At 39.9% G+C, this 24,455-nt stretch overlaps 2 protein-coding genes across 4 annotated transcripts; one reads left to right on the forward strand and one right to left on the reverse strand.

Annotated features, from left to right (window-relative positions):
* Positions 1 to 57: 57 nt before the first annotated feature.
* Positions 58 to 12,679, forward strand: LOC138738389 (transcription initiation factor TFIID subunit 13). 2 transcript variants are annotated; one of them, XM_069888474.1, is made up of 5 exons: positions 58 to 208; positions 2,157 to 2,235; positions 3,126 to 3,223; positions 10,571 to 10,768; positions 12,456 to 12,679. In XM_069888474.1, the coding sequence occupies exons 1-4, from the start codon at positions 155 to 157 to the stop codon at positions 10,739 to 10,741; spliced, it is 402 nt and encodes a 133-aa protein (XP_069744575.1). In that variant the 5' UTR covers positions 58 to 154; the 3' UTR covers positions 10,742 to 10,768; positions 12,456 to 12,679. The 2 variants fall into 2 exon arrangements, with proteins under 2 accessions (XP_069744575.1, XP_069744574.1); XM_069888473.1 differs by having other exon boundaries at positions 12,459 to 12,679.
* On the reverse strand, positions 11,514 to 24,455 carry LOC138738388 (popeye domain-containing 2-like). Of its 2 annotated transcripts, none has more exons than XM_069888471.1 (4): positions 23,796 to 24,454; positions 19,598 to 19,706; positions 17,359 to 17,695; positions 11,514 to 11,995 (listed from the first exon to the last, which is right to left on the reverse strand). In XM_069888471.1, the coding sequence occupies exons 1-4, from the start codon at positions 24,287 to 24,289 to the stop codon at positions 11,922 to 11,924; spliced, it is 1,014 nt and encodes a 337-aa protein (XP_069744572.1). In that variant the 5' UTR covers positions 24,290 to 24,454; the 3' UTR covers positions 11,514 to 11,921. The 2 variants fall into 2 exon arrangements, with proteins under 2 accessions (XP_069744572.1, XP_069744571.1); XM_069888470.1 differs by having other exon boundaries at positions 11,907 to 11,995; positions 17,223 to 17,695; positions 23,796 to 24,455.

Genomic DNA, 24,455 nt, shown 5'->3' on the forward strand with positions numbered 1-24,455 from the left:
CGCGCGTCCGACGTCCAGCGCCAACTGTGATTGGCTGCCTGACGCGCCCTCCCCCCCCACCTGCCGGGGGGGGGCCCTCACGTGACCTGACGCCACGGTCACCGAGGAGATCGCGGCGCTCGGGCTGACGCGCGGGTGAGTGACGTATTTGTCGATGGAGCGAGACCCGTCCCCGAGGAAGATGGCCGATGAGGACGAGGAGCCGGCGGTGAGTCAGGGGCCGTTCAGAGAGCGCTGTGATGGAGGCGGCGGCCGCTGCAGTGCCCAGAGACAGCAAGGGCGGCTCCAACAGGGGAAAGTGTTGTCGACGTGCCCCCCCCTCTACCCCCCCCACCCCACCCACCCACCACAAACAGTACCTGTTTCTGGTTCCCCTCAGATAATTTTATGTGAATCTCCAAAGTCAATGATTATGTTTCTCAAGCAAAATATTTCAATAACAATGGGGTCTGGACCAGTGATTCTCAACTTTCTCTTCCCACTCACCTCCCACCTTAAGCCATCCCTTACTAATCACAGAGCATCTATGGCATAGGTGAGTTAGGTGGGGGGGGGGGGGGGGAACAGTTTGAAAACCACTGATTTACAATGTAACATGCATGAAATACTTTTTAACTTTTGGCTACTGTAAGGCAGCCACTTTCTCCAGCATACTATTGCAGTCCACTAGGCAAGTAACTCAGTGGTTCTCAACCTTTTTCTTTCCACTCACTTACCACCTATGCCATAGGTGTTCTGTGATTAAAGGATTGCTTAAGGTGGGATGTGGATGGAAATAAAAAGTTTGAAACCCACTGTTTTAATCGTCCCTCATTGACTCGTAATATGCACAGTTTCATCACTCCAAAGGAAATGGGCCAATGACAATTTTTCTCAAGCAAAATATTTCAGTAACAATTGGGTCTAGAGCAGTGATTCTCGACCTTCCCTTCCCACTCACATACCCCCTTAAGCAAACCCTTACTCATCACAGAGCACTAATGGCATAGGGATTACTTAACATGGTATGTGTGTGGAAAGAAAAAGGTTGAGAACCACTAAAGTAACTATTGTGCGTGTGGTAAATGAAACCACTGAGTGCTGGTGTTGAGAATGAAAGTTTAGACTGGTGGATGGGGTATCATTCAAGAAGAAGGTTTTCCTCTGGATGATATAGTTATCTCTGTGAACTGTTGGATGCAGTCACACAAGGATGTAAGAAAATAGAGGTAGGAGTAGGCCACCAGACTCCTTTCAGCATTCTCTGCCATTCAATATAATCATAGCTGATCTCTATTTCTCCTATTTTCTGCCATTTCTTCATAGACCTCTGTTTCATGATCTTTCAAATATTTATCTATCTCTAGCTTAAATATTTGTAATGATCTGGACTGCATCATCTGAGGATAGAGAGTTCTAGAGATTCACTACTTTTCAGTTTAAAATGACTTGTGAGCACTGCAATGACATCTTCCATTATTTTGAGAGTATTTTGATTGGTGGTGGTTAGTTGAATGGATTTGTCCTGGTTTTTTTATGAACAAGACATTTGGGTCATTCTTTGCTGTGAAGGTTGGAATCTGCATCGAGTTTATAGTCAGGTAACGTGCAGTCCAAAACAGCTATCTGTTTTTGAAATATAGGGAATGGATTTGATGGTCACAGTCTTTTTTTTAATGTGCCTGAATTATTGATTAAAGGGTTCCCAACCATTTCTATCCATGGATGCTGCTTGATCTGCTGAGTCCCTCCAACTTCTCATCGTTTGCTCAAGATCCCAGCATCTTCAGTTATGGTATATGTTAGGATTTGTGTGGCAAAGTGTGGACTAGGAAACTCCTGGATAGTTGGAGGAGTTTCTCCTTGCTGCTCTGTATAGATCCATATTTAATGGATCTTGAACTACTGGGGATGAAAAAGTGTGCTATAGTAGTGTGGTGCTATAAATGTGCAGCATTGGATGAACTTGACCCAAAAAATGTTTCTCGTAAATGTTTGCAAATCCATATCTTGATTTTCAGCTATATTTTGGTGAGTAATCTATATGACCTCTCATAGTTGCAGCTCTAGGAAATGCAAAACAATTATTTCATAAAGTACTTTAGCAATGTCTCCATACTTATATGGTTGCAAGAGCCAAGGGAAAGTGTAATCTGAGGTTTTTTTTTGCATTATAGTTTGATGAAGATGTGGAAGAAAGTGGAAGTGGTGCAGAGGGTGGACAAGGAAGGAGAAAAAGATTATTTTCTAAGGAATGTAAGTCAATTCTGCTAAAGCAGTGGTTTTCAAACTTCCTCCCTAAATTCACATTCCACTTTAAGCAATCACTTATCGTGTAGGGATTGCTTAAGGTGGAATGTTAGTTTAGGGGGGCAAAAACCACGGTCTGAAGTAATGGAAATCAATAATCCATTTCTAGGCCAATAATATATGTAAAATTAAACACATTGAATACAGTTAAAATTCAACTCCACGTTATTCCATTTTCACTAATTCACCAACTGATTCCTCATAGTTACATTTTTATTTATTATTGATTTTGAGAGATGTGTTTTGAATGATCAGTAGTTGTGATCTTTTTATTTTCCCAAGGAAAGGCAGTGACAATCATGCAAAATCTTAACAAAATTTTCCTATAATTTTGTTTATTGCAAACTCTGTTATTACGACACCCAATGGAATGTTTGAGAAAACAGTCTGAATAAAAATTTATATTGCATGTTTCCTTTTATGTTTTCATTGTGTCTTTACTTTGCTGTGAAGAAAAATGTTTGGAACAGGCCCTTGGACTGACTACATTCATGTCAGGCAAAAAAGAGGCATCAAGTCTAAACCCACTTCCCAACTTGTCATTTGGAGTTGTGTCAGTACATCAAGTGCTTGTTACAAACATTTAAAATGTGACGTGGATTTCAACAGAATCATGGTTGCAGCTCCTCCTTTCTGCCAATAATTATTGAATACTCCTTAATTTTTAGTGGATTAATCTACTGAAGATAGATTAATTGCATTAATGTAACTTTAGTACAGATTACAATTGATCACATTTCCAAGCAAAGGTTAGTTTTAGGCACTTACAGTTGATAATGAAAGCTTATTAAATTATAACAGTTGAACATTTTGAATTGCCTGTTCTTTCTAAACAGTGAGATGTATGATGTATGGTTTTGGCGATGACCAGAATCCTTATACTGAATCAGTGGACATCCTGGAAGATCTCGTCATAGAATTTATCACTGAAATGGTGAGATAAATTACACAAATTGTCATCTGGAAATAATTATACACAAGTGTCAAGTAAAGTTTAAATGTGAGAATATGCTGCTAGAAAGTCTTTTTCAAAGCATTTGTTACAACATTTCATAATTAAGTCCATAAAAGCCATTCATTGTTTAATTTAAATTGTTAGAACATAGCAGAGTACAGGCCCCTCAGCCCAGAATGTGCCAATCCATATAAATTTATTTCATTATCAATCTAACCTTTCCATTCCTCACAGTCTGTAACCCCTGATTTTTAATTTTATTCTTGCATCCGTATGCCTATCTAGTCTTTTTAAATGTTCCTGTTGTGCAAAGGCCTCAACCACTACCCTCAGCAGTGCACTCTACGTACCCACCACTCTCTGTGGTGGGGGGGGTGGGGGGGGTGGGGGGGAATCTACTCTTGGCACGTCCCCTAAATTTTCCTCCACTCACCTTAAAAGTTGCCCTCTTGTGTGGTCATTGCTGCCCGCCCTGAGAAAAAGATGTTGGCTGACCTCTCTTTATTTTACAAACCTCTATTAAGTCACCTCTCATCTTCTATTTCTTCAAAGAGAAAAGCTCTAGCTTGCTCAATCTTTCCTCACAAGCCATAGTCTTCAATCTAAGCAGCTTCCTGGTAAATCTCTTTTGCACCTTTTCCAATGATTCCACATCATTCCTCTTGTGAGGTGACCAGGATGGAACAGAATACTCTAAGAATGGTCTAAACAGAGTTTTGTAGAACTGCAACATTACTTTGTGGCTCTTGAACTCAAAGCACCGACTAATGAAGACTAACACACCATAAACCACCTGCCACCACTACTTCTCCTGGAAGTTCATTCCAAACAGCCACCTTCTTTCTTTGGCTTGGCTTTGCGGACGAAGATTTTTGGAGGGGTATGTCCACGTCTGCTGCAGGCTTGTTGGTGACTGACAAGTCCGATGCGGGACTGTCAGACACGGTTGCAAGGGAAAATTGGTTGGTTGGGGTTGGGTGTTGGGTTTTTCCTCCTTTGTCTTTTGTCAGTGAGGTGGGCTCTGCGGTCTTCTTCAAAGGAGGTTGCTGCCCGCCAAACTGTGAGGCGCCAAGATGCATGGTTGGAGGCGATATCAGCCCACTGGCGGTGGTCAATGTGGCAGGCACCAAGAGATTTCTTTAAGCAGTCCTTGTACCTCTTCTTTGGTGCACCTCTGTCTCGGTGGCTAGTGGAGAGCTCGCCATATAACATGATCTTGGGAAGGCGATGGTCCTACATTCTGGAGACATGACCCACCCAGCGCAGTTGGGTCTTCAGCAGCGTGGATTCGATGATTGCGGACTCTGCCAGCTCGAGTACTTCGATGTTGGTGATGAAGTCACTCCAATGAATGTTGAGGATGGAGCGGAGACAACGCTGATGGAAGCATTCTAGGAGCTGTAAGTGATGCCGGTAGAGGACCCATGTTTTGGAGCCAAACAGGAGCGTGGGTATGACAACGGCTCTGTACACGCTGATCTTTGTGTGTTTCTTCAGGTGGTTGTTTTTCCAGACTCTTTTGTGTAGTCTTCCAAAGGCGCTATTTGCCTTGGCGAGTCTATTGTCTATCTCGTTGTCGATCCTTGCATCAGATGAAATGGTGCAGCCGAGGTAGGTAAACTGGTTGACCTTTTTGAGTTCAGTGTGCCCGATGGAGATGTGGGGGGGGCTGGTGGTCATGGTGGGGAGCTGGCTGATGGAGGACCTCAGTTTTCTTCAGGCTGATTTCCAGGCCAAACATTTTGGCAGTTTCCGCAAAACAGGACGTCATGCGCTGGAGAGCTGGCTCTGAATGGGCAACTAAAGTGGCATCTTCTGCAAAGAGTAGTTCACGGACAAGTTGCTCTTGTGTCTTGGTGTGAGCTTGCAGGTGCCTCAGATTGAAGAGACTGCCATCCGTGCGGTACAGGATGTAAACAGCGTCTTCATTGTTGTGGTCTTTCATGGCTTGTTTCAGCATCATGCTGAAGAAGATAGTAAAGAGGGTTGGTGTGAGGACGCAGCCTTGCTTCACGCCGTTGTCAATGGAGAAGGGTTCGGAGAGCACATTGCTGTATCTGACCCGATCTTGTTGGTTTTCGTGCAGTTGGATAACCATGTTGAGGGACTTGGGGGGGCATCCGAGGCACTCTAGTATTTGCCAAAGCCCTTTCCTGCTCATGGTGTCGAAGGCTTTGGTGAGGTCAACAAAGGTGATGTAGAGTCATTTGTTTTGTTCTCTGCATTTTTCTTGGAGCCGTCTGAGGGCAAAGACCATGTCAGTAGTTCCTCTGTTTGCGCGAAAGCCACACTGTGATTCTGGGAGGACATTTTCGGCGACACTAGGTATTAGTCTATTAAGGAGAATCCTAGTGAAGATTTTGCCTGCAATGGTGATTCCCCTGTAGTTTGAGCAGATACAGCCACCACTCTCTGAGTAAATCAGTTTCCCCTCATGTTGGTTCTAAACCTTTGCCCCATAATTCTTAACTCTTGACCTCATGTTTCAATCTCTCCTACCCTCAAGAGAAAAAAGCCTATCCATTTCCTTTCTATCCCCCTCATAATCTTAAATACCTCTAGCAAATCTTCCCTCAACCTTCTATGCTCCAAGGAATAAAGACCTAATCTGCTCAATCTTTCTTTGTAATCTAGATTCTGAAACCCAGGTAACATGCTCATAAATCTTCTCTGCACTCTCTTTACCTTGTTAACATCCTTCCTATAATTCAAGGACCAGAACTGCACACAGTATTCCAAATTTGGCCTCACCAATGCATTCAATAGTCTCAACATCACTTCCCAACTCCTGTATTCTATGCTTTGATTTATAAAGGCCAGCATACTAAAAGCCTTCTCCACCCTATCCACAAGAGGTTCTACCTTCAGGGAATGATACACCGTTATTCCTAGATCTTTCTGCTCCACTGCATTCCTCAATGCCCTCCCATTTACTATGTATGTCCTGTTTTGATTATTCCTTCCAAAATGAAGCTCTTTACACTTCTCAGCATTAAACTCCATCTGCCACCTTTCAGCTCACTCTTCTAAGCAGTTCAAATCTTTTTGGAATCTTTGAAAATCTTCTTCATTATCCACAATTCCATCTATTTTAATATCATCTGCATATTTACCACACCATCATCCAGATCATTAATGTAAATGACAAATAGCAAGGGTCCCAAAACAGAATCCTGAGGCAAACCACTTGTTATTGTCTTCCAGCCTGACAAGCAGTTATCCACTACAACTCTCTGGCATCTACCTTCCAGCCCCTGTTGAATCTATTTGACTATCTCAAAGTTAATACCTAGCGCCTGAACCTTTTTAACTAACCTTCCATGCGGAACCTTACCGAAGGCCTTACTGAAGTCCAAATAGACAGCATCCACTGCTTTCCCTTCATCTACATTCCTAGTCACCTCTTCAAAAAATTCAACAAGATTGATCCAACATGACCTTCCACACACAAACCCATGTTGAGTATTCATGATCAGACCCTGTCTCCAGATACTTTTGTATATTATCTCTAAGAACGCTTTCCATTAACTTACCTACCATAAACGTCAAACCTGCAGGCCTATAATTGCTAGGCTTGCTCCTAGAACCCTTTTTAAACAAAGGAATCGCATTAGCAATAAGCCAATTCTCTGGCACTCTACCCATCTCTAATGACATTTGGAAAATCACTGTCAGAGTTTCTGCCATTTCCTCAAGAACTTCTCTCAAAGCCCTGGGGAAAATCCCGTCGGGTCCTAGAGACTTATCCACCTTTATATGCTTCAAAATCTCCAGTACTTCCTCTTTCTTAATCACTACATTTTTCCATCATTACCCTCTGCTTTCTTTACCCCGCACAATTCAATATCCTTATTCTTAGTGAATACCGAAGAAAAAACTTGTTCAAAATCTCCCTGATCTCATTTGACTCCTCACACAGTTGTCCGCTCTGCTTTTCTAATGGACAAATTTTATCCCTCGCTCTTCTTTTGCTGTTAACATATTTATAGAAACCTTTCGGATTTATTTTCACCCTGTTTGCTAAAGCCACCTCGCACCTTCTTTTAGCTTTCTTATTTCTTAAGATTCTTTTTATATTCGATGTATTCTCCACACATCTCCATTTTTCCTTGTTTCTTATATTTATTGTAGGTCTCCCTCTTTTTACGAACCAAGTTTCCAATATCCCTTGAAAACCATGGCTCTCAAACTTTTCACTCTGCTTTTTATCCCTGACAGGAATATAAAGATTTTGTACCCTCAAAATCTCACCTTTAGGGGAGAGGGAGGGATGGGGGAGAAAAGAGAGAAAATGTCACTGTGCATATTTAATGAGATACATCTGTAAATATTTTGGTTGATGTGCTTCATAGTGCGATAAATAAAGAATTACAAAAAAAACACCTTGAAAAGACCTCCATTTCTCTACTGCATCCTTCCCATAAAACAAATTGTCCCAATCTGCTCCTCGTAAATCTTTTCTCGTCTCCTCAAATCTAGCTTTTCCCCCACTCAAAAACCGCAATCTTAGGTCCTGACCTATTCCTTTCCATTATTACATTGAAGCTAATGATCAGTGGATCCAAAGTGCTCCCCAACACATACCTCCTTTACCTGACCTATCTCATTCCCCACAGTAGATCCAATACTGCCCCTTCTCTAGTTGGTACCTCTACATATTGCTCTAAAAAAACTATCCTGCACACATTTTACAAATTCTAATCCATCCAGCCCTTTCACAGAATGGGTTTCCCAATCTATATTTGAAAAATTAAAATCTCCCACTATCACTACCCTGTGCTTATTACAAATATCTGCTATCTCCCTACAAATTTGCTCTTCTAGTTCTTGCTCCCCATTAGATGGTCACCTCTAAGTGTGACTGCCCCTTTCCCATTCCTCAATTCCACCCATACAGCCTCCCTGGATGAGCCCTCTAATCTATCCTGCCTAAGCACTGCTACAATATTTTCCCTGACAAGCAATGCAACCCCACCTCCTCTTGCCCCTCAAATTCTATCACACCTAAAGCAATGAAATCCAGGAATATTTAGCTACCAATCTCATCCCTCCTGCAACCATGTTTCACTAATCGCTACCATGTCATACTGCCAAGTGTCTCTTCACACCCTCATCCACCTTCCTTAAAATGCTCCTAGCATTAAAGTATATGCATTTCAGATTTCCCACTACTTATTCTCTGTTTGCTCTTATCTTCACAAACAACTCTATTATGTTATTTTTCTATCATCTCTCTTCTCTAACACCTGCCTATCCACCCCCAAACATTATCTACAAGTTTTCTGTTTGTAATCTAACCTTCTCTTGCTGTTCTCCTTCCTGTCTACATCCTGGGATAATCTACGACAATCCTCTACACTATCCACAACACCTCCAACCTTTGTGTCATCTGCAGACTTGCTAATCCACCCCTCCACTCCCTTATCTGTCATTTATAAAGATCACAGTCCAAGAATGTATCCCTGCGGAACACCTCTGGTCACTGATCTTCAGTCAGAATACAGTCCAAATGCTACCATCCTCCATCTTCTGCAGACTAACCAAATCCGAAGCCACAAGTTTCTATGGATCCCATGCCTCATGATTTTCTGGATGAGCCTGCCATAAGAAACCTTGTCAGATGATGATAATGATGAGTTTATTGTCATACACATTGTACATGTGCAGCCAAACATGTACTTGTAAACAAAAAATTTAGAGTAAATTAATTAAATTAAAAGAGATAATAAAACCATAGGATTATAAAATAAATATTCACAGTCATCCTAATGCAAAAAATTGACTTGCAATAGTCCAGGCAGTCCTTTTGTGCTGTCAAAACAGATGTATGATTAGTGAGTCAAAATTGCCAATGGATATAGGGACACAGATTTGAAAAAGACTATTCAGACCTTAGTAAAAGCACTGAAAGAAATAAAACCGAGAGTCTGCAGACACCATGGTTGAAGTAAAAACACACAGCTGGAGAAACTCAGCAGGTCAAACAGTGTCCTTTATACCATAGGACAATTACAACACGGAAACAGGCCTAATTGGCCCTTCTAGTCCGCACTGGTCCAAGTACCCTTCTCTAATCCCACTTACCAGCACTCTGCCCATATCCCTCCACCCCCCCTCCCATCCATATACTTATCCAACTCTTTCTTAAATGACGAAATTGGCCATAAACAGCAAAGATGAAGGTACAGAACTGATATTTTGGGCTTGAGCCCTTCATCAAGGTATGGAAAAATGCCAGCAAGCCTCTGAACAAAAAGGTAAGGGGAACACTGAAATGCTGGAGGAACTCAGTAGGTCTCGCAGTGTATCTATAGGAGGTAGAGATATATAACTGATGTTTTGGGCCTGAGCCCTTAATTGATTTGCAGCTTTTTGGCAGCACCCTCTGATTAGTCCTATGACCAATTCACTCTTTAGAGTTATTTTTGTATTGTCTTTCAGACAGTGCACGACAGAAGATCATAACAATTAATTTCATAAAATAAATTTTGCTTGCCTGGTTCTTCTTTTGCCAATTATTTCAAATCTGGTGACAGAGTATAGATATTTATATTGTATTATATTTGATATCCTGAATCCCCAGAATTCTTAATGCTTTCAAGAATCTTCTCTATTTGCAAGGATGCTTTAATAATTGAGCTGCACTGGTGACTGTGTCCTGCACAATGAGTTCATGATATCTGTTTCCTGCATAATGAAGACTCCAAACCACATTTGAAGGTTTATATAAGAACCAACCAATGATTTTTTGATATTGGGGTCATCGAAGTCTATTTAGTGTCCAGGTAGCTCCTAACTGATTTTATTAATATTGAGATAAATATAGCCCCCAATGGAAAACTTGAGACACCTATAATTGCTGCTAAATGGGGGAGATTTGCAACACACCAGAGCTGTGTGAATTGACCAGCCAACCTGATTGACATGCATCTCCAGGAGTGAAATTGATATTGGGTTCGGTGACACAGTTAGACATGACCCTAAAAGAGTCTCTACTCTTTTTCGGTGAACTAATGCAATCAATGTGGATTTCGTATCTACCCAGTTTTATTAAACTAAGCAATGGGATTTTTTTTTTGTTCTTCATTTCTAGGTTTACAGTGTCAATATTCAAAAAAATTGAGTCAAAAATTGTTAATTTACCATAAACTTCAAATTAGATACATCAAATTTCTATTATTGCCTTCATGAATTACAGGTTCTTCTATCTTTGGGCTGTATATCATTTGATGGAGATGTGTCCAAATAGATGGTCATTGTACAGCAGTGTATTGTTTTGTGATATTTTAAACAAAACGATTACTTGAAATTTTTTTTCTTACATAGACACACAAGGCCATGTCAATAGGACGTCAGGGCCGAGTTCAAGTAGAAGATATTGTCTTTCTCATTCGTAAAGATCCCAGGAAGTTTGCAAGAGTGAAAGATCTACTGACAATGAATGAAGAATTGAAACGTGCCAGGAAAGCTTTTGATGAAGCTAATTATGGCTCTTAGAAGTTTCCAAATCAAAGAGCAGATATGGTAACTCAGAATTGGCTTTCTTTGAAATGTACTTGAAGCACAATTTCACTCAAGTTCCTACTACAAATATAAGACGGAAGAGTAAAGTTCAACATGGCTGCAGTTTGGCAGAGATATGCAGATTTCTTTACTTTTTTTATGCAATGTAAACATTATTTTTGAATGAAGAAATTCTTGTAGCCTGCCTTTAACAAATTTTGGGTACATATCAGGAAAAAGTACATAGAACTCTACATGTTAATTTGGCCTGTTTTATAATAGTCAATATTATATAAACCTGATGTTTTGGTTTTAATTCAAGTGAAGTACAATTGGAGAGCAAGAAATAATTGGAGCAGAGGTTCAGAAATAAGATCTACCCAAATTAAAATTATAAATTCTGTCCATAGTATAATTTGTATGCATTTTGCAATAGCAAGTTACAACTAAATTTGTCTTGCAGTCATTACACCCGCCTGCAAGTAATGCTGTAGCACCATGTCTGGGATAAAGTGCAAAGATAGTTTGACAAGTTTATAAAGTTTTCATTACAAATGTGAACAATTTAATATGTAATGTTGTCAGGAAATGTACATTGGCAATATTTGCATAAAGATACAAAGCAAAACATCACAATGCACTTCATTGGAGAATTGCACTAGATTACCAAATTTGATAGAGATTTCTTTTGGAGTTGCTTTGATTGTATTTTAATATCTATGAATTTTGGCCCTGGATAATGATTTTTAAAAAAAACCATTCAAAATATTGTTCACATTGTGGTTTATTACTGTTTTGTGACCCTTAATTTTACACTTGTTCTTTGTAATATGTACAGTGTCAAGATTACTTTAACTTGTACTTTCTGACTAATAAACTTTCAATCTAAAATTGAATATTGGCACCATCAAAGTAGATTGTACAAGGGGATTCTATCCGTTTGCTTGTTTAAAAAATTAATTTTATACAACATGTTGAATAAATGAAAAATGAATAACATTTTATTCAGTTTTATTATCCTCGTTCTATTAATCCCAGTGACCTCACTGACCTGCTGCAGATGATGAATCAGATGCAAGTTTCTGAAATAATACAATCCAGTATTTATTTTGGATTGCAGATGCATGACAATAAGTGAACTTTTAAAATCCTGATATTCATCGCAAAATAGTGTTCAGAGTTCTGGGGTTTGAGTAGGAGCCAATGGAGCATACTTCTTGCGAGCACTGCTCCAAGAATTGTTTATACCTGCAGGGGAAAAAACACAATAGAAATAAGACCAAGACAAGGTATTTTACATTTTGCCAACAGTAGTTAAGTTTCTTTTAAATTTAATACATTTTCATAGTCCTTACATTTTAATGTGAAATTAACAGTATCGATAAATAAAGAATTCAAACTTATTTTAAATGAAATCGGCATGCTATTTTTGAAATAACAGATTGGGTATTTTTTTAAGGGTGACCATAACATTACTGATTATTGTCCACTTTTTTCATTGGTGGATGTCCAGATTAATGCATGTATGAGTTTGAGTGGTGAGTTTGTTTCAACTTGAACAGCATACTACTTTCCATTGATTACTATAGATGCTAGGTACTTGATAAAGTTCATTACAGTATTAATATTATAAATAATCTTTCTCTCTTACAGATATTTTTTATATTAATTCCTGAATAGATAACACCCATCTTTGTTTATGTTGAAGCAGCTGCCATTCCTGCAGAATTAGTACCGTTCCAGTTGTGATGCACAGGAAGTACAAGGAGGCCAAACTGGAATGTAGGAGAAACAGTGAGCAGAGCCATGTAAGAACACTTCCAAACAAAAATGTATTTATGTTTGGCACAAAAAATGAATTGAATTTTTAGATTAGAAAGCAACTGCGTCTTTAAATCTCACTGTAGGGGTTCAAAATGAAAGTTTACTTGATGTATTGGTATTTATTGCAGCTAGGGGGTCCAAGAAGCTCATACAGTTTTTGTTTATACTATGATCTACATGTAAAATATCAGTAAATTTGGAGAACTTCAAATGACATGAAAGCCTAAACAGCTATATTTAGCCTTCCATCATGTCCACCAATTGCACCCCCAAGCTAAACTACAAACTTTCTAAGTTCAGATTTAGTGTCCATCCTTTGTATTGCAGGAATTTGCTGCTTTTAGGATTGCCTAAAGTTGGTCTAGCTAATAGAAACTGAAAACCAGCTAAATGAAGTTGTTGGGATGCTTACTCCCTAATTTTTATTCAGTCCACAATTTCAGTGCATTGTATAAAAACAGAGCCAATAAATTAATCCCAGTATGTCCTTTATGAACAATCTAATTAAAATGTGATAAATTAGTAGGACATCAGGAAACCAAGAAGAATTTTAATATTCATGAGTATCTAAAAATGTATACAGTATTATAACAGTTAACCATGTAGCCCTTGCTACGAAGAGCAGCTTGACTATAGTAAACATGGAATTGGACAATCAGATGAATAGAATTTACTTAACCAATTTCTGGATTACTTTTAAAAACGAATCTAGAATTTCCTACAAGTGGATGAATCATCCACTTAATCTTCAAGTAGAATTGAATTGCTCTTTATCATTAATATGATGTAACTAGAAATAGAAAACTTACTAAACAAAGATTGTAAAATGACAATACAAGAAGGGAGGGTTATTCAGCCCTTTGAGCCTGCTCTTCCATTTTTGTCAGATCAGTACCACTTTCCAAAATGACTTTATATCCATCGATTACCTTGTATCTAAAAAATGTATCAGTTTTTTGAATAAACATGACAACTATATGTTCACAACCTTCCTGGATAAAATATTAATTTTTCTATGGGTGAAGTCATTACTTCTTGTCAGTCCTTATTTTAAAAATGTAATTCCTGGTTCTAAGCATCTTAGTATGTTGAAACCTCACCAACTTTGCAGGTTCCAATGAGATCATCTCTCATCATTGTAAATTTTTTATAAAAAGTAACGGTCAAGACTACTTAATCTTGTTCCACAAACCCACGATTCCAAGATGCAAGTATCCATCTGACAGTTTCTATGCAATCAAAATGAGGAATAAATCCATTCTACCATGTAACTAAATTAACAGCAAGAGACTACAATTAAAGACAATACTGGTTAGCATTCATGTGCCAGTCACATTTGAATAATTTCAGATGTGTAAGAAAATGGAAAAGTCACCTTGTTGCAGTATGGGGTGTTCATCTGCACTTGTCTTCAGTTAAATTAGTTTAATATGTCATTTACATTGCACTAATCCATATTGCTACAGATAACTGAAATTTTGTTTCCCAGCACTGAAGAATTGCAATTCAACATTATCACATTTACCAAACATTCATAAAGACCTTTACCTAAAAAGAATATTGTCCAATTACAGATAATGCAGTATGTTGTGTCTATATATGAAAGATAGATTAAAAAATATATAACTGCAACAGTTTTATAGGAAAGTTTCATTCAGTTTCAACAGTAGGATACAAAGCTCTATAATTATATCCAATGATGGCAACATTATGATAGAATCTTTGGTCACTTGAGCCATTCCATCCAATATTGGGTGGTTTATTGTCTTTTCAGTTGCCATCCTAGACAAATTGAGAATGCAGGTAATTTTTCAAAAAAAGATTAAATTGCATTTAAGTACTGCTTTACCTTAAAAGCATTCTGAAACTAGACACAAAAGGTGGTGCCACTGTCACAAGGCCAAATTTACGAATTTCCACTTCTGAGTCTTTTCAATACTCTTAAGCCCCCATACCATATTTACCCAGACCCCCCCAAGACAGATACATTGAGAAGATACATTACTATTTGTTTATTCTGACTTTTGACCACTAAGATAGATGTACAGACAAAGCTTCATTGAACAGAAAAAGGTGCCATGTCTGCAGAAGATGTGAATCAAAGCATAGAAATTCAATAATGAAATTGGCATTTTCTTCATTGAATCTGTATTTTTGGTCATGTTCACACACAAAACTATCAGTATTGTCCTAAGACTAAAGTAAATTTCTATGCTCTGGGACAAAATTTATTCATATTACAGATAATTGAATATAATTTGGCAGAGGAATGAAATATGATTACCCAGCCTTGTGAATTAAAAAAGCAGGAACTATAACATTCCACAGAAATGTGGAATACTTGAAAGGAGTTTGCAGAACTATGAAGGAGATGTTTTTCCTTTGGATTAAAGCATGACAATCTAAGGTGAAGCACCCCTGTTCCCCATCTTACAGATGGCAATTACTGTCACCAGAACACACTTAAAATTGATTTTTTTATTGATCCTAGAAAGTATATCAGGTAAAGATACACAAAGAAAATGTAGAAGAAAATCCCACTAGTATGTTTATGGTGGCAGAGCTAGGCCAGGGGAAATTTGGTCCTTTGATGTATTAGAATTTTAAATTTATTGATAAGGACTTGTGACAAACCTTTACTGTATTTGTTGAAACGTCACCTGGATTAATTCAAAAACTATCCTGAGCTCATCTTACAAGCATTATATTCTGACTGCTTTTGTCTCAGGACTTCATATAGCAGAAGCTTGCAGATAAACTTGAGTCATATTACTGAGCCCAAATTCCTGTGTAATCATGGAGTCTACACAATAATTCTCCTATCATGCAGTGCAGGAACCATTACTGCCACCTTTTAATTTACTGTTGGAGAGCATTGGTTATAAAGCTGCATTTATGGCCAATTCCTAAATGTCCAAAGACAGTAATCTTTGTGGAGCTGCAGTCCTTAGATCATGATTCAGCAAAGTTCTTAGTACCTGATAACAATGATAAGTGATTATGTCTTCCCCACATTGTGGTTCATTTGTCCTACCTGGTGGAGGTTATAGGGATGTATGTGCTGTAAGTCGAACATAAAGCCACACTTTGTCTCTTGAAAACATTTTCTTAGCAGGTGAAATTAATGGGAAATAAAAATGAGCATTGCAAACCTATCTGCCAATACTCGTGTTGTACTTGGACATAGAATAATGACTATTTTAATATATGAATGCTCCACTGCTGTGTTCAGGAGCAAAACTGCAAGATACGGCATCCTGAATTTTCCATAAAAAGTAACGAAATTATGTGATTGGCAAACAGTTCATCGTTGGTACACTGATCCGTATGTTTTATGAACTGATGCCGACTAGATTTTGTTTCCAACATTTCAAAGTGGTAAAGCTGTGAAAATGTACAAAACAGCAATCTAGCCTGTTCTTGATTAAAAGCAAATGCATTATATACCAAAGATAAATATTTAACATCAATGTGTATGTATTTATGGAGGGCCAATTTAAACATAGTTTAATAATGGAAGACATCTTCTATTCCCCCAAAATCAGCGTCCCCCCCCAGTCCCTGTGCTGTTCACATTTTTCAGCATGACCACTGCGGGAGCTCAATTCTCCACGTTTGGCTTTGAGGCTGCCTTGGCACAAACAGCCATCTGAACTCGCTGATAGCCAATAGGTCTCTGCACCTTACACTCACTCCCAGGCTCTCATAGTTATAAGTGCGATTGGGGCAATTTCATCGTAGGGACATGCAAGAAAAAAAATTTTTTAGAAGTCTGAAAAAACATCTCCACACACTAAAATGAATTAAATTTCCAAAACAAACAAATAATAAAAACAACCATTTACACTTCTTCCGGGAGCTAATGTCTTCCATTGATTTGAATGGGGAGCACGATTTAAAGCTCACTGGGTGCATTTCCCAGCCTGAGAGCTTGGAGAAGATGTGCTGGGCAATTAGATTTCCTGGGAAGTCCACCACAACATCATGGGGCAGCCAAAGCCGGCAAAAACCAAACAGAAAATGCCATTGCCGGTTTTGACCTATACCACTGATGGAATACCTGAAAGTATTGGCACTTATCCTGGCATCAGAGCAGAAACACTGAATTTACTTCAAATACTGCAATAGAATAGAAATTCTGTATCTGGTTAAAACTTTTTAATATATTTACGGAGATATTAGATGACTATCCTGTTGAAGTGAACGTCTTCCTAAAATGAGAAAAGAACCTCGTTGTCAACTGAAAATTAAAGTATGGCAGATGTTGAAAATCTGAAATAAAATAGAATCTGTGGAGAGAGAACAGTTAATGTTTCAGGTTGAAGTTTCTTCATCAGACTTCCATTGCAGTCAGAAGTTGTAATAAATTAATGTGACCATTTAATAATCCCTTGGATTACATTGCTTATTAATTTATTTTAAATGTATCTGCATTTGGTAGACAAAACTAGCCAATATAAGAGCAAGTTTCAATTCAGAGGATTAAAAGGAAACAATTCCAAATTAATACTGTACGTGTACAAGCATCAGAACACCCCAACTGATCAAGGATAGTTTTTCCACTTACCACATTATTGTGGTCCAGCAGAATCAGTTGCCAGGTTAGTTTTTTTAGATGTAGTGGTAAGCTTTGAAGCAGCAGTGTACTTACACATGAATGGACAGACACAAGGTTTTATCAGATTTACTGGATCATTATTTCATGTACTCTTTTTCACTGGTATATTCCATAAATGATCCAGTCATATCTGCAAAGTCTTCCAGAACTAGGCTGGTTGAATCCTCACCAATAAGTTCACTGTGATCCAAAGACGATTTTTTTAAGGGAGATTCTTGAGGATTAAATGGGCTCTGAGGAAAATGATGGGGATTTTCTGCGATCTTCTCTTTCTCAGATTCCACAGATGGCGCTAATACATGGTAAAGACTTGGTAGACGGATGTCATAACGGACTCCACCCCTGCAGTAGAGCTTGTCAATAAGTGAGTAAAGTTTATCTGCGATGTCATTTCCTAGCAAAACAGTGAATAGGCGTGCAATGTAGTGATGTTTGGCCAACAGCAGATATAACTTCCTTCTCTTCCATGTTACATAGCAACAGTCTGTTTCTGCTGTCAGTGTCACCTGAAAAATAGAAATACTTTGAAATCAACAATAATACAGTCCAATAACATTGAAATACTTAATTGTCGCATCAGAATTACTAAAATATATACAGTACAAATTCCTGGTATCACCAAATACAAATTTTCAGGATCATGGTCTGTGGACAAGTTATATATTCTATTTACTGTTGCATTATTTTCACAAATTCATTCATCTATGGAGTTTTGCCTAACGATATCTAGAAAATCAATCATTTGGTTACTGTGAGGCCTAGCAGCAAATATAAGGAAGGGAAGATCTACTGATTAGCCATTTTCAAATGGACACTTTGAGAAAGCCTGTGTTGAGGTTCAATGTGCTGCTGTTGAAGGCAAAATGTGGTCGTTGACGAGAAGGGTGTGCAGCAACAAGGTTTGGCATGGTAGAGTTTTTTTTATTTCTCTTGGATTATTCAAAGGAGCAGTGTTGGATGTGAAGATCAGGGACCAGTCTAGTGTCCAGAATAATTCCATTTAAGGAAGCAAATGTCCCTAATGATTATGTTTTAAGGAAACTGCATCTCCTCCCAGACTGCATGAATCAACTGGAGTGACAGAGGAGCTTTCAGAGAATCTTACGAGCCGGAGGTTCATGATGGTGATCACATCAAAGGTTCAGTTAGGTCGTTGGGTGACCACCAGGAATGGAAGACAGGTAGTGCAGGACCATGAACAGCAGTGTGCTGCAGGGATCATTCCTGTTATTCATCTATATTAATAATTTGAATGAGAATGTAGTTGGCATGGTTAGTAAGTTCGCAAGTGACACCAAAAATTAGTGGTGAGGTGAACTGTGGTGAAGGTTATCCAAGATTATAATACAGGTAGGATCAAAATCAACTGGGAAAGAGGGTCAAAAATTGTTGATGAAATTTAAATCAGAGGAGTGTGGTGTTGCATTTTGCTAAGTTAAAACAAGCCAAGACTGGCATAGTAAATGGCAGCCTGATGAGTGTTGTCGAATAGAGCAGCCTGAAAGTGGCAACACGGCCAACCTGATTGCCTTCACCAACATGGGAATTGAATTGGTACATCATGGTGCAACTGTACAAAATCTTGGTGCAACCAGATTGTGTGCAGTATTGTGTACAGTTCAGTATTGTCTTGCTATAGGAAGATTGTAAGTAACTGGAAAGGGCACAAAAAGGACCCACAATGATGTTACGAAACTTAAGGGCTTGATTTACAAGGAGATGCAGGATAAGCTGCAGCATCTCTTCCCTGAAGAATAGGAGGCTGAGGGGTGACCTTTATATAAAATCACAAGATAAATGGTTGCAGTCTTTTTCATCTTGCAGAGGAGTCTAAAACTAAAAGGCAGTGTTACAAGGTGAATGGAGAGACATTTAAAAGGAACCTGAGGGGCAACTTTTTGATATGGGTACATGAAATGAGCTACCAGAGGAAGTGGAAAATGCAGATACAATTACAATGGATTGGAATGGTTCAAAGGGAAATGGGCCAAGTACAGTCGAATGGAACTCGCTCAGGTAGGAGCTTGATATGCATGAAGTTGGGCTGAAGGGCCTTGATATTGTGCTCTATGACTCTGACTGTATGACTATTAAGACACAAAGTGACTGTAGATGCTGACTATGGAGCTACTTGACCCACTGAGTTCCTCTGGTAGTCTGCTTTAGGTTTCTATGAGAACAGGAGCACAAGAGAATGTTTTTCCTGTTGGGAAAATCAACTTCGAAGAGATTATTTGGCACTGTTTATTTTTCCATTATATACTCCTATGTCTACACATAATGAAAACTGCTAGTATAAAATTCATGTCTATTAAAATATATAGATTTGTCCAAAACTTTGGTTAATATGTTCGTGATTCACGTTAAGCATCAAACAAGATTTTTTTAAATGAAGAAATTTGTATTACTTGAAAACTGCCTTCTTCATTTGGCCGCAGGGATTCCCATTCTGGTGAGTCAAGGAACTGATAGGGAAAGATATAGTGCAGAAACTGTTGATCATGAGAAACACGAACCCTATAAAACACAAGATGTTAATGGTTGTCTTCAGAAAATATGTATTTTAATGAAAGTAAGTTTATTTGGAAGTTGTTTTTCAAATCGTCTCTCCATTTCAAGCAGAATATGCAGATAGTACACAAGTATTGTATCTCCTTAGCTCAACCAAAATCGATCTATATTTCTAAAGTAGGACTTTTCAACATTGGTTTCAGTTTGGTTTCTCAAGTATTAAACAAAAAGTAAGAAATCGCAATACAAAACCATTTAGGTTTACATCGTGATTCTTGCTTTTCTAAGCTATTTTAAAACTTGATCCATGTTCCATTACTTTTCTAGGTCACCTTTGAAATATGATCCAAAATCAGTTCCTTTGCTCCTGCTTTTCAAAATGTATTTTTGAAAGGAATCACTAATTTAGGTTAGCAGATGATAATACGCTAATCAGGTCTGGGGAAATGATGATGTTGGTCCATCTGAATCAGAATTACTGATACATTTTTGTACAAGCACAGCATTCTCAGAAAAAAAAAATTATGATCATTTAGTTAATGAATATTCAACCTTTGTTGCATTAATAGATAGAGCAAAATTGTTTGAGGAACCAAAATAGCTGCAAAAGTAGTTGATTGGAGCAAGATCCTATTTGACTATAAATTATATCTGTACCCTGTATGGAAAAATCGAGAATTGCAGCAAAAGTGACCTGTAATATATGGTGGGCTCGGTAACTGGGTTGAGCTTGTTGGCATCTATTTAAAATGATCTTTTGCATGGCTGAAGACGGGTAACATAATCAAATGAGTTTCCCTAGAATGATTATTGGTGTTTGTAAAAAAGGGCACAAAACTTTTCCATCCATTCCCCAACTTTAATAACGTAGACTAGAAATTGTGCAATGCCTTAAAAGGTTCATGAAGGCAGCTTTGTGAGGCATTTACACAGCAGTTTTGTACCAGATTATTTGCCATCAGTTGAAAGCATTATGCACCAATAGGACAGGCTTAGTTCGGGTGGGGAAAACACAAAAGTCTGCAGATGCTGTGAATGTAGTAAAAAGACACGAAAATGCTGGAAGAACACAGCCAGTCTTTCAACATCCAGAGGAGACAAAGATCCAAACAAAGGCAAAGTTCAGCTGGGACTATGGATCACAGAGAGATGAAAAGGCAGGAGAAGAGGTAGAGATAATAGTTGGTAGAAACAGTATCAGAGTTATAAAAAAAATTGAATAGTGAAAGGGTAAATAGTTGATTGGGGACTTGCCTTTCAAATTATGGGTCAGAACACACCTTGATTGAAATAATACTGACTCGTTTGTGTAAAAGTGGATAACCAACCACATTACTGGGCGGAAGACTTGCACTGAATGGCGTATTGGGGGAGGAATTCTCTTTTGCTTCTCATACTCTGACTGTAAGAGGTGCTTCAGGCAATTTTTGCTGATGAGCAATCTTATGCTTTACAGCAGAGGAAAGGCAATTTTGTGTAATATGACATTTTTTATTAAATGACAATAAAATAAATCTTGAATCTAATGTTTCTGAGACACAAACAGCTGCTACCCCTCCATCATCAGACTCCTCAACGATAAACTCATTCAGGGACTTGCGTAAGGACACTTTTTCACTTTATTGTTTGTTTTGCACTACCAGTAAGTGGTGATTCTGCCTCAACCGCAGTAAAAAGAATCTCAGGGTTGTATGTGATGACATGTCTGTACTGTGACAATAAAACGGAATCTAACAGTGTAATTTGGATGCAGCACTGTATTGTAAACAAAATAAAAGAAAGACTGCAAATGCTGTAAATCTGAAACAGTTCTAACACCCAGCCAGTCAGACAGCATCTGTGGGAAGAGTTAATGTTTTAGATCGGAGCCCCTTTGTCAGAACTGTGGAATAGAAGTGATTTTAAATTGCAGCGAAGGTGGTGGGAGGAATGGATATGGACATAATAGAGGCTCGTTCATATAGGGAATGAAGTAAATTATAGGTTTATTACAGTTCTCTGTATTATTGTTGATCTTTTCTTTGGCTTGGCTTCGCGGACGAAGATTTATGGAGGGGGTAAAAGTCCACGTCAGCTGCAGGCTCGTTGGTGGCTGACCAGTCCGATGCGGGACAGGCAGACACGGTTGCAGCGGCTGCAGGGGAGAATTGGTTGGTTGGGGTTGGATGTTGGGTTTTTCCTTGTTGATAATAGCAAGATTATGGGATGTGTCAAGCACATAGGGGTACACTAATAGAGAGAGAATAACTCAGCCAGTATCACAATGACTGTCTTACAGCAGAACTAACCCAGTTCTGATACAGGCAGAGGTAACAAGTTTCCCAAAGTTGGAAAACTTGGTACTGATTCTAGAAGGCTGCAACATACCCAAGAACTTCAGTGCTGTTTGGGAGCCTCCCTCAACTATCTGGTTCAGTCACCACTGCATTGATGCTGCTTCCTGCACGCTGACGTAACTTGTGTCTGCTGTGGAGACTGGTGAGCTGGATAGTGAGGTCCTTGGTCTGCCTGGGGCGAAGGGTGCACGCACACACACGCCCCCATTCCCTGTAGTCTTGATAAAGGGTCCAGACCCAAAATGTTGACTGGACATTACTACAAGACTGTGAGTCTTTCTGATGATGATCTTTCCTGATGATGTGAAAAGACACTCAAATGCTGGAGAAACTCAACAGATCAAACAGTGCCTTTATGTAGCAACAGTGAAGATACATCACCAACATTTTGGGCTTGAGCCCTTCATCAAGGTGTGGGGGAATATGAGAGATGTCTGAACAAAAGGGGGAGGGGCGGTGGTAAGGGTGGGAGATGATAGATGCGGGGTGACACACACGGGAGGAAGTGGGTGAAGAGTCTAGGCTAGGTGGAGAAAGGAAGAAGGAACTAGAATAACTAGTTAAAAGGGGAGAGTGGGAAAAGCAAGTGTATTAGTGGATTGGAATGAACTCAGTGTTCATGCCCTGGGGTTGGAGGGTGCCCAGATGAAAAATGAGGGGTTGCTTCTCCAATCTGCAGGTGGTCAGGGTGGGGTCGTGTGAAAAGCCACGGACAGACGTGTGAGCTTGAGAGTGTGACTCAGAATTGAAATGGTTGGCGACGAAGGAGATGCTGGGCGAAGTGATCTCTTAATCTGCGATTGGTCTCTCTGGTGTTGAGAAGGCCACAGAGGGTGCACCGGATGCAGTAAATGAGTTATTTGGAGGGACAGGCGACGGGTTGCTTCATCTGAAAGCTCTGTTTGGGACCTCGGACCATGGTAAGGGAGGAGGTGTGGATGCAGGTATTACACCTCCTACGACCACAGTGGAAGGTGCCGGGGGCACGATGGGTGCGGAGGGAGCAGCCCCTAGGGAAGAATGGGGTGTGGAGAAGGAAAAATGTGTCTGGTGGAGGGGTCCTGTAGTAAGTACCAGAAATTCTGGTGGATAATTTGTTGGATGCAGAGGCTGGTGAGGTGGTAGGTGAGTCACACTCTCAAACTCGCCTGTCTATCCATGGCCTTTCACACTACCCCACCCTGACCATCCGCAGATGGGAGGAACAACACCTCATATTTAGTCTAGGCACCCTGCAACCCCAGGGCATGAACATTGAGTTCACCGGTTCCCCCCCCCCCCCCCCTTAACTCGTTATTCCAGTTCCTACTTCTTTTCTCTTTCACCTAGATTAGATCCCTTCACCCCCCCACCTCCATCTATCATCTCCCACCCTCTTCCCCCTTTTGTTCGGACATCCCTTATGTTCCGCCACACCTTGATGAAGGGCTCCAGCCCGAAACGTGGGTGATGTCTCTTCACCTTTGCTACATCGAGGCACTGTTTGACCTGCTGAGTTTCTCCAGCATTTGTGTGTTCTTTCACTTCACCCCTTTGCCCTGATGATGTTGTCTCACCTACTGAATTTGACCTATCTGGAAATTCCTGGTTCTCGTTTTACTTTGCCCCCCCCCCCCCCCCGTTGCATCGTTTCAACCTTCACAATACAGAGCAAGAGTTGAACGAGGGAATTTAGCAAAGAACCACCTTTGCGCAGTTGCACGAAGTCAATGAAAGCAGCGAGGAAGCAAAAGTGGGAGCACGTCTGCCGCCCTCCTACCTGCCCGAGAGCAGCAGCGACAGGCGGTCGATCGCCGTTTTCCCCTCCACCGCATAGTTCTGGTCGCCGGCTAGACTCATCACCTCGGCGTCGCAGCAACTCACGATCTCCTTGTAGACATGAAGAGGCACCTCCAACGGCCGGAACATGTTTTTATAAAGACTCGTGAAGTCCTCCTCGAAAGTGACTTTCCGGAGCCGGTAGCCAACGTGGGCGAGTTGAAGCAAGCAGATCAGAGAAAGGAACAGGCTCCACAGGAAGAGGTCCAGCCCGCAGGCATCGACCCAGCCCCACAGAGACTGGATGAAAAAGCCAATGGCCAAAAGGCTGAAAATATAAACGAGTCCGCAAAACCCGCTGCCGCTCATGTAGCCCAGTGTGAAAATGACATTGGCTAAGTGGAAAATGGCCCCTTCACTTCCATTCTGCAGAACCTGGCAGTCGAAGCCGTCGAACAAAATCGTCTGCAGGAAACTTGAATTGGCCCTCAACATTGTTCCTCAAAAGCCACACTCGGGGGCTTCAAGTTCGCCAACTGATCGAGCGGCCAAAGACAAAGCAGCGTGTGGGCGAGGAGAGAGCGAATTTGTCTTGGCAACAGAGCGAAGTTGCAGAGAAAAGGTTACCATGTTTGGAGTTGAAGCGCAAGGAGGAGTAGGG

This window comes from Narcine bancroftii, chromosome 7, assembly GCF_036971445.1.
Source record: "Narcine bancroftii isolate sNarBan1 chromosome 7, sNarBan1.hap1, whole genome shotgun sequence".
In the NCBI taxonomy this organism is placed as follows: Eukaryota; Metazoa; Chordata; class Chondrichthyes; order Torpediniformes; family Narcinidae; genus Narcine; species Narcine bancroftii.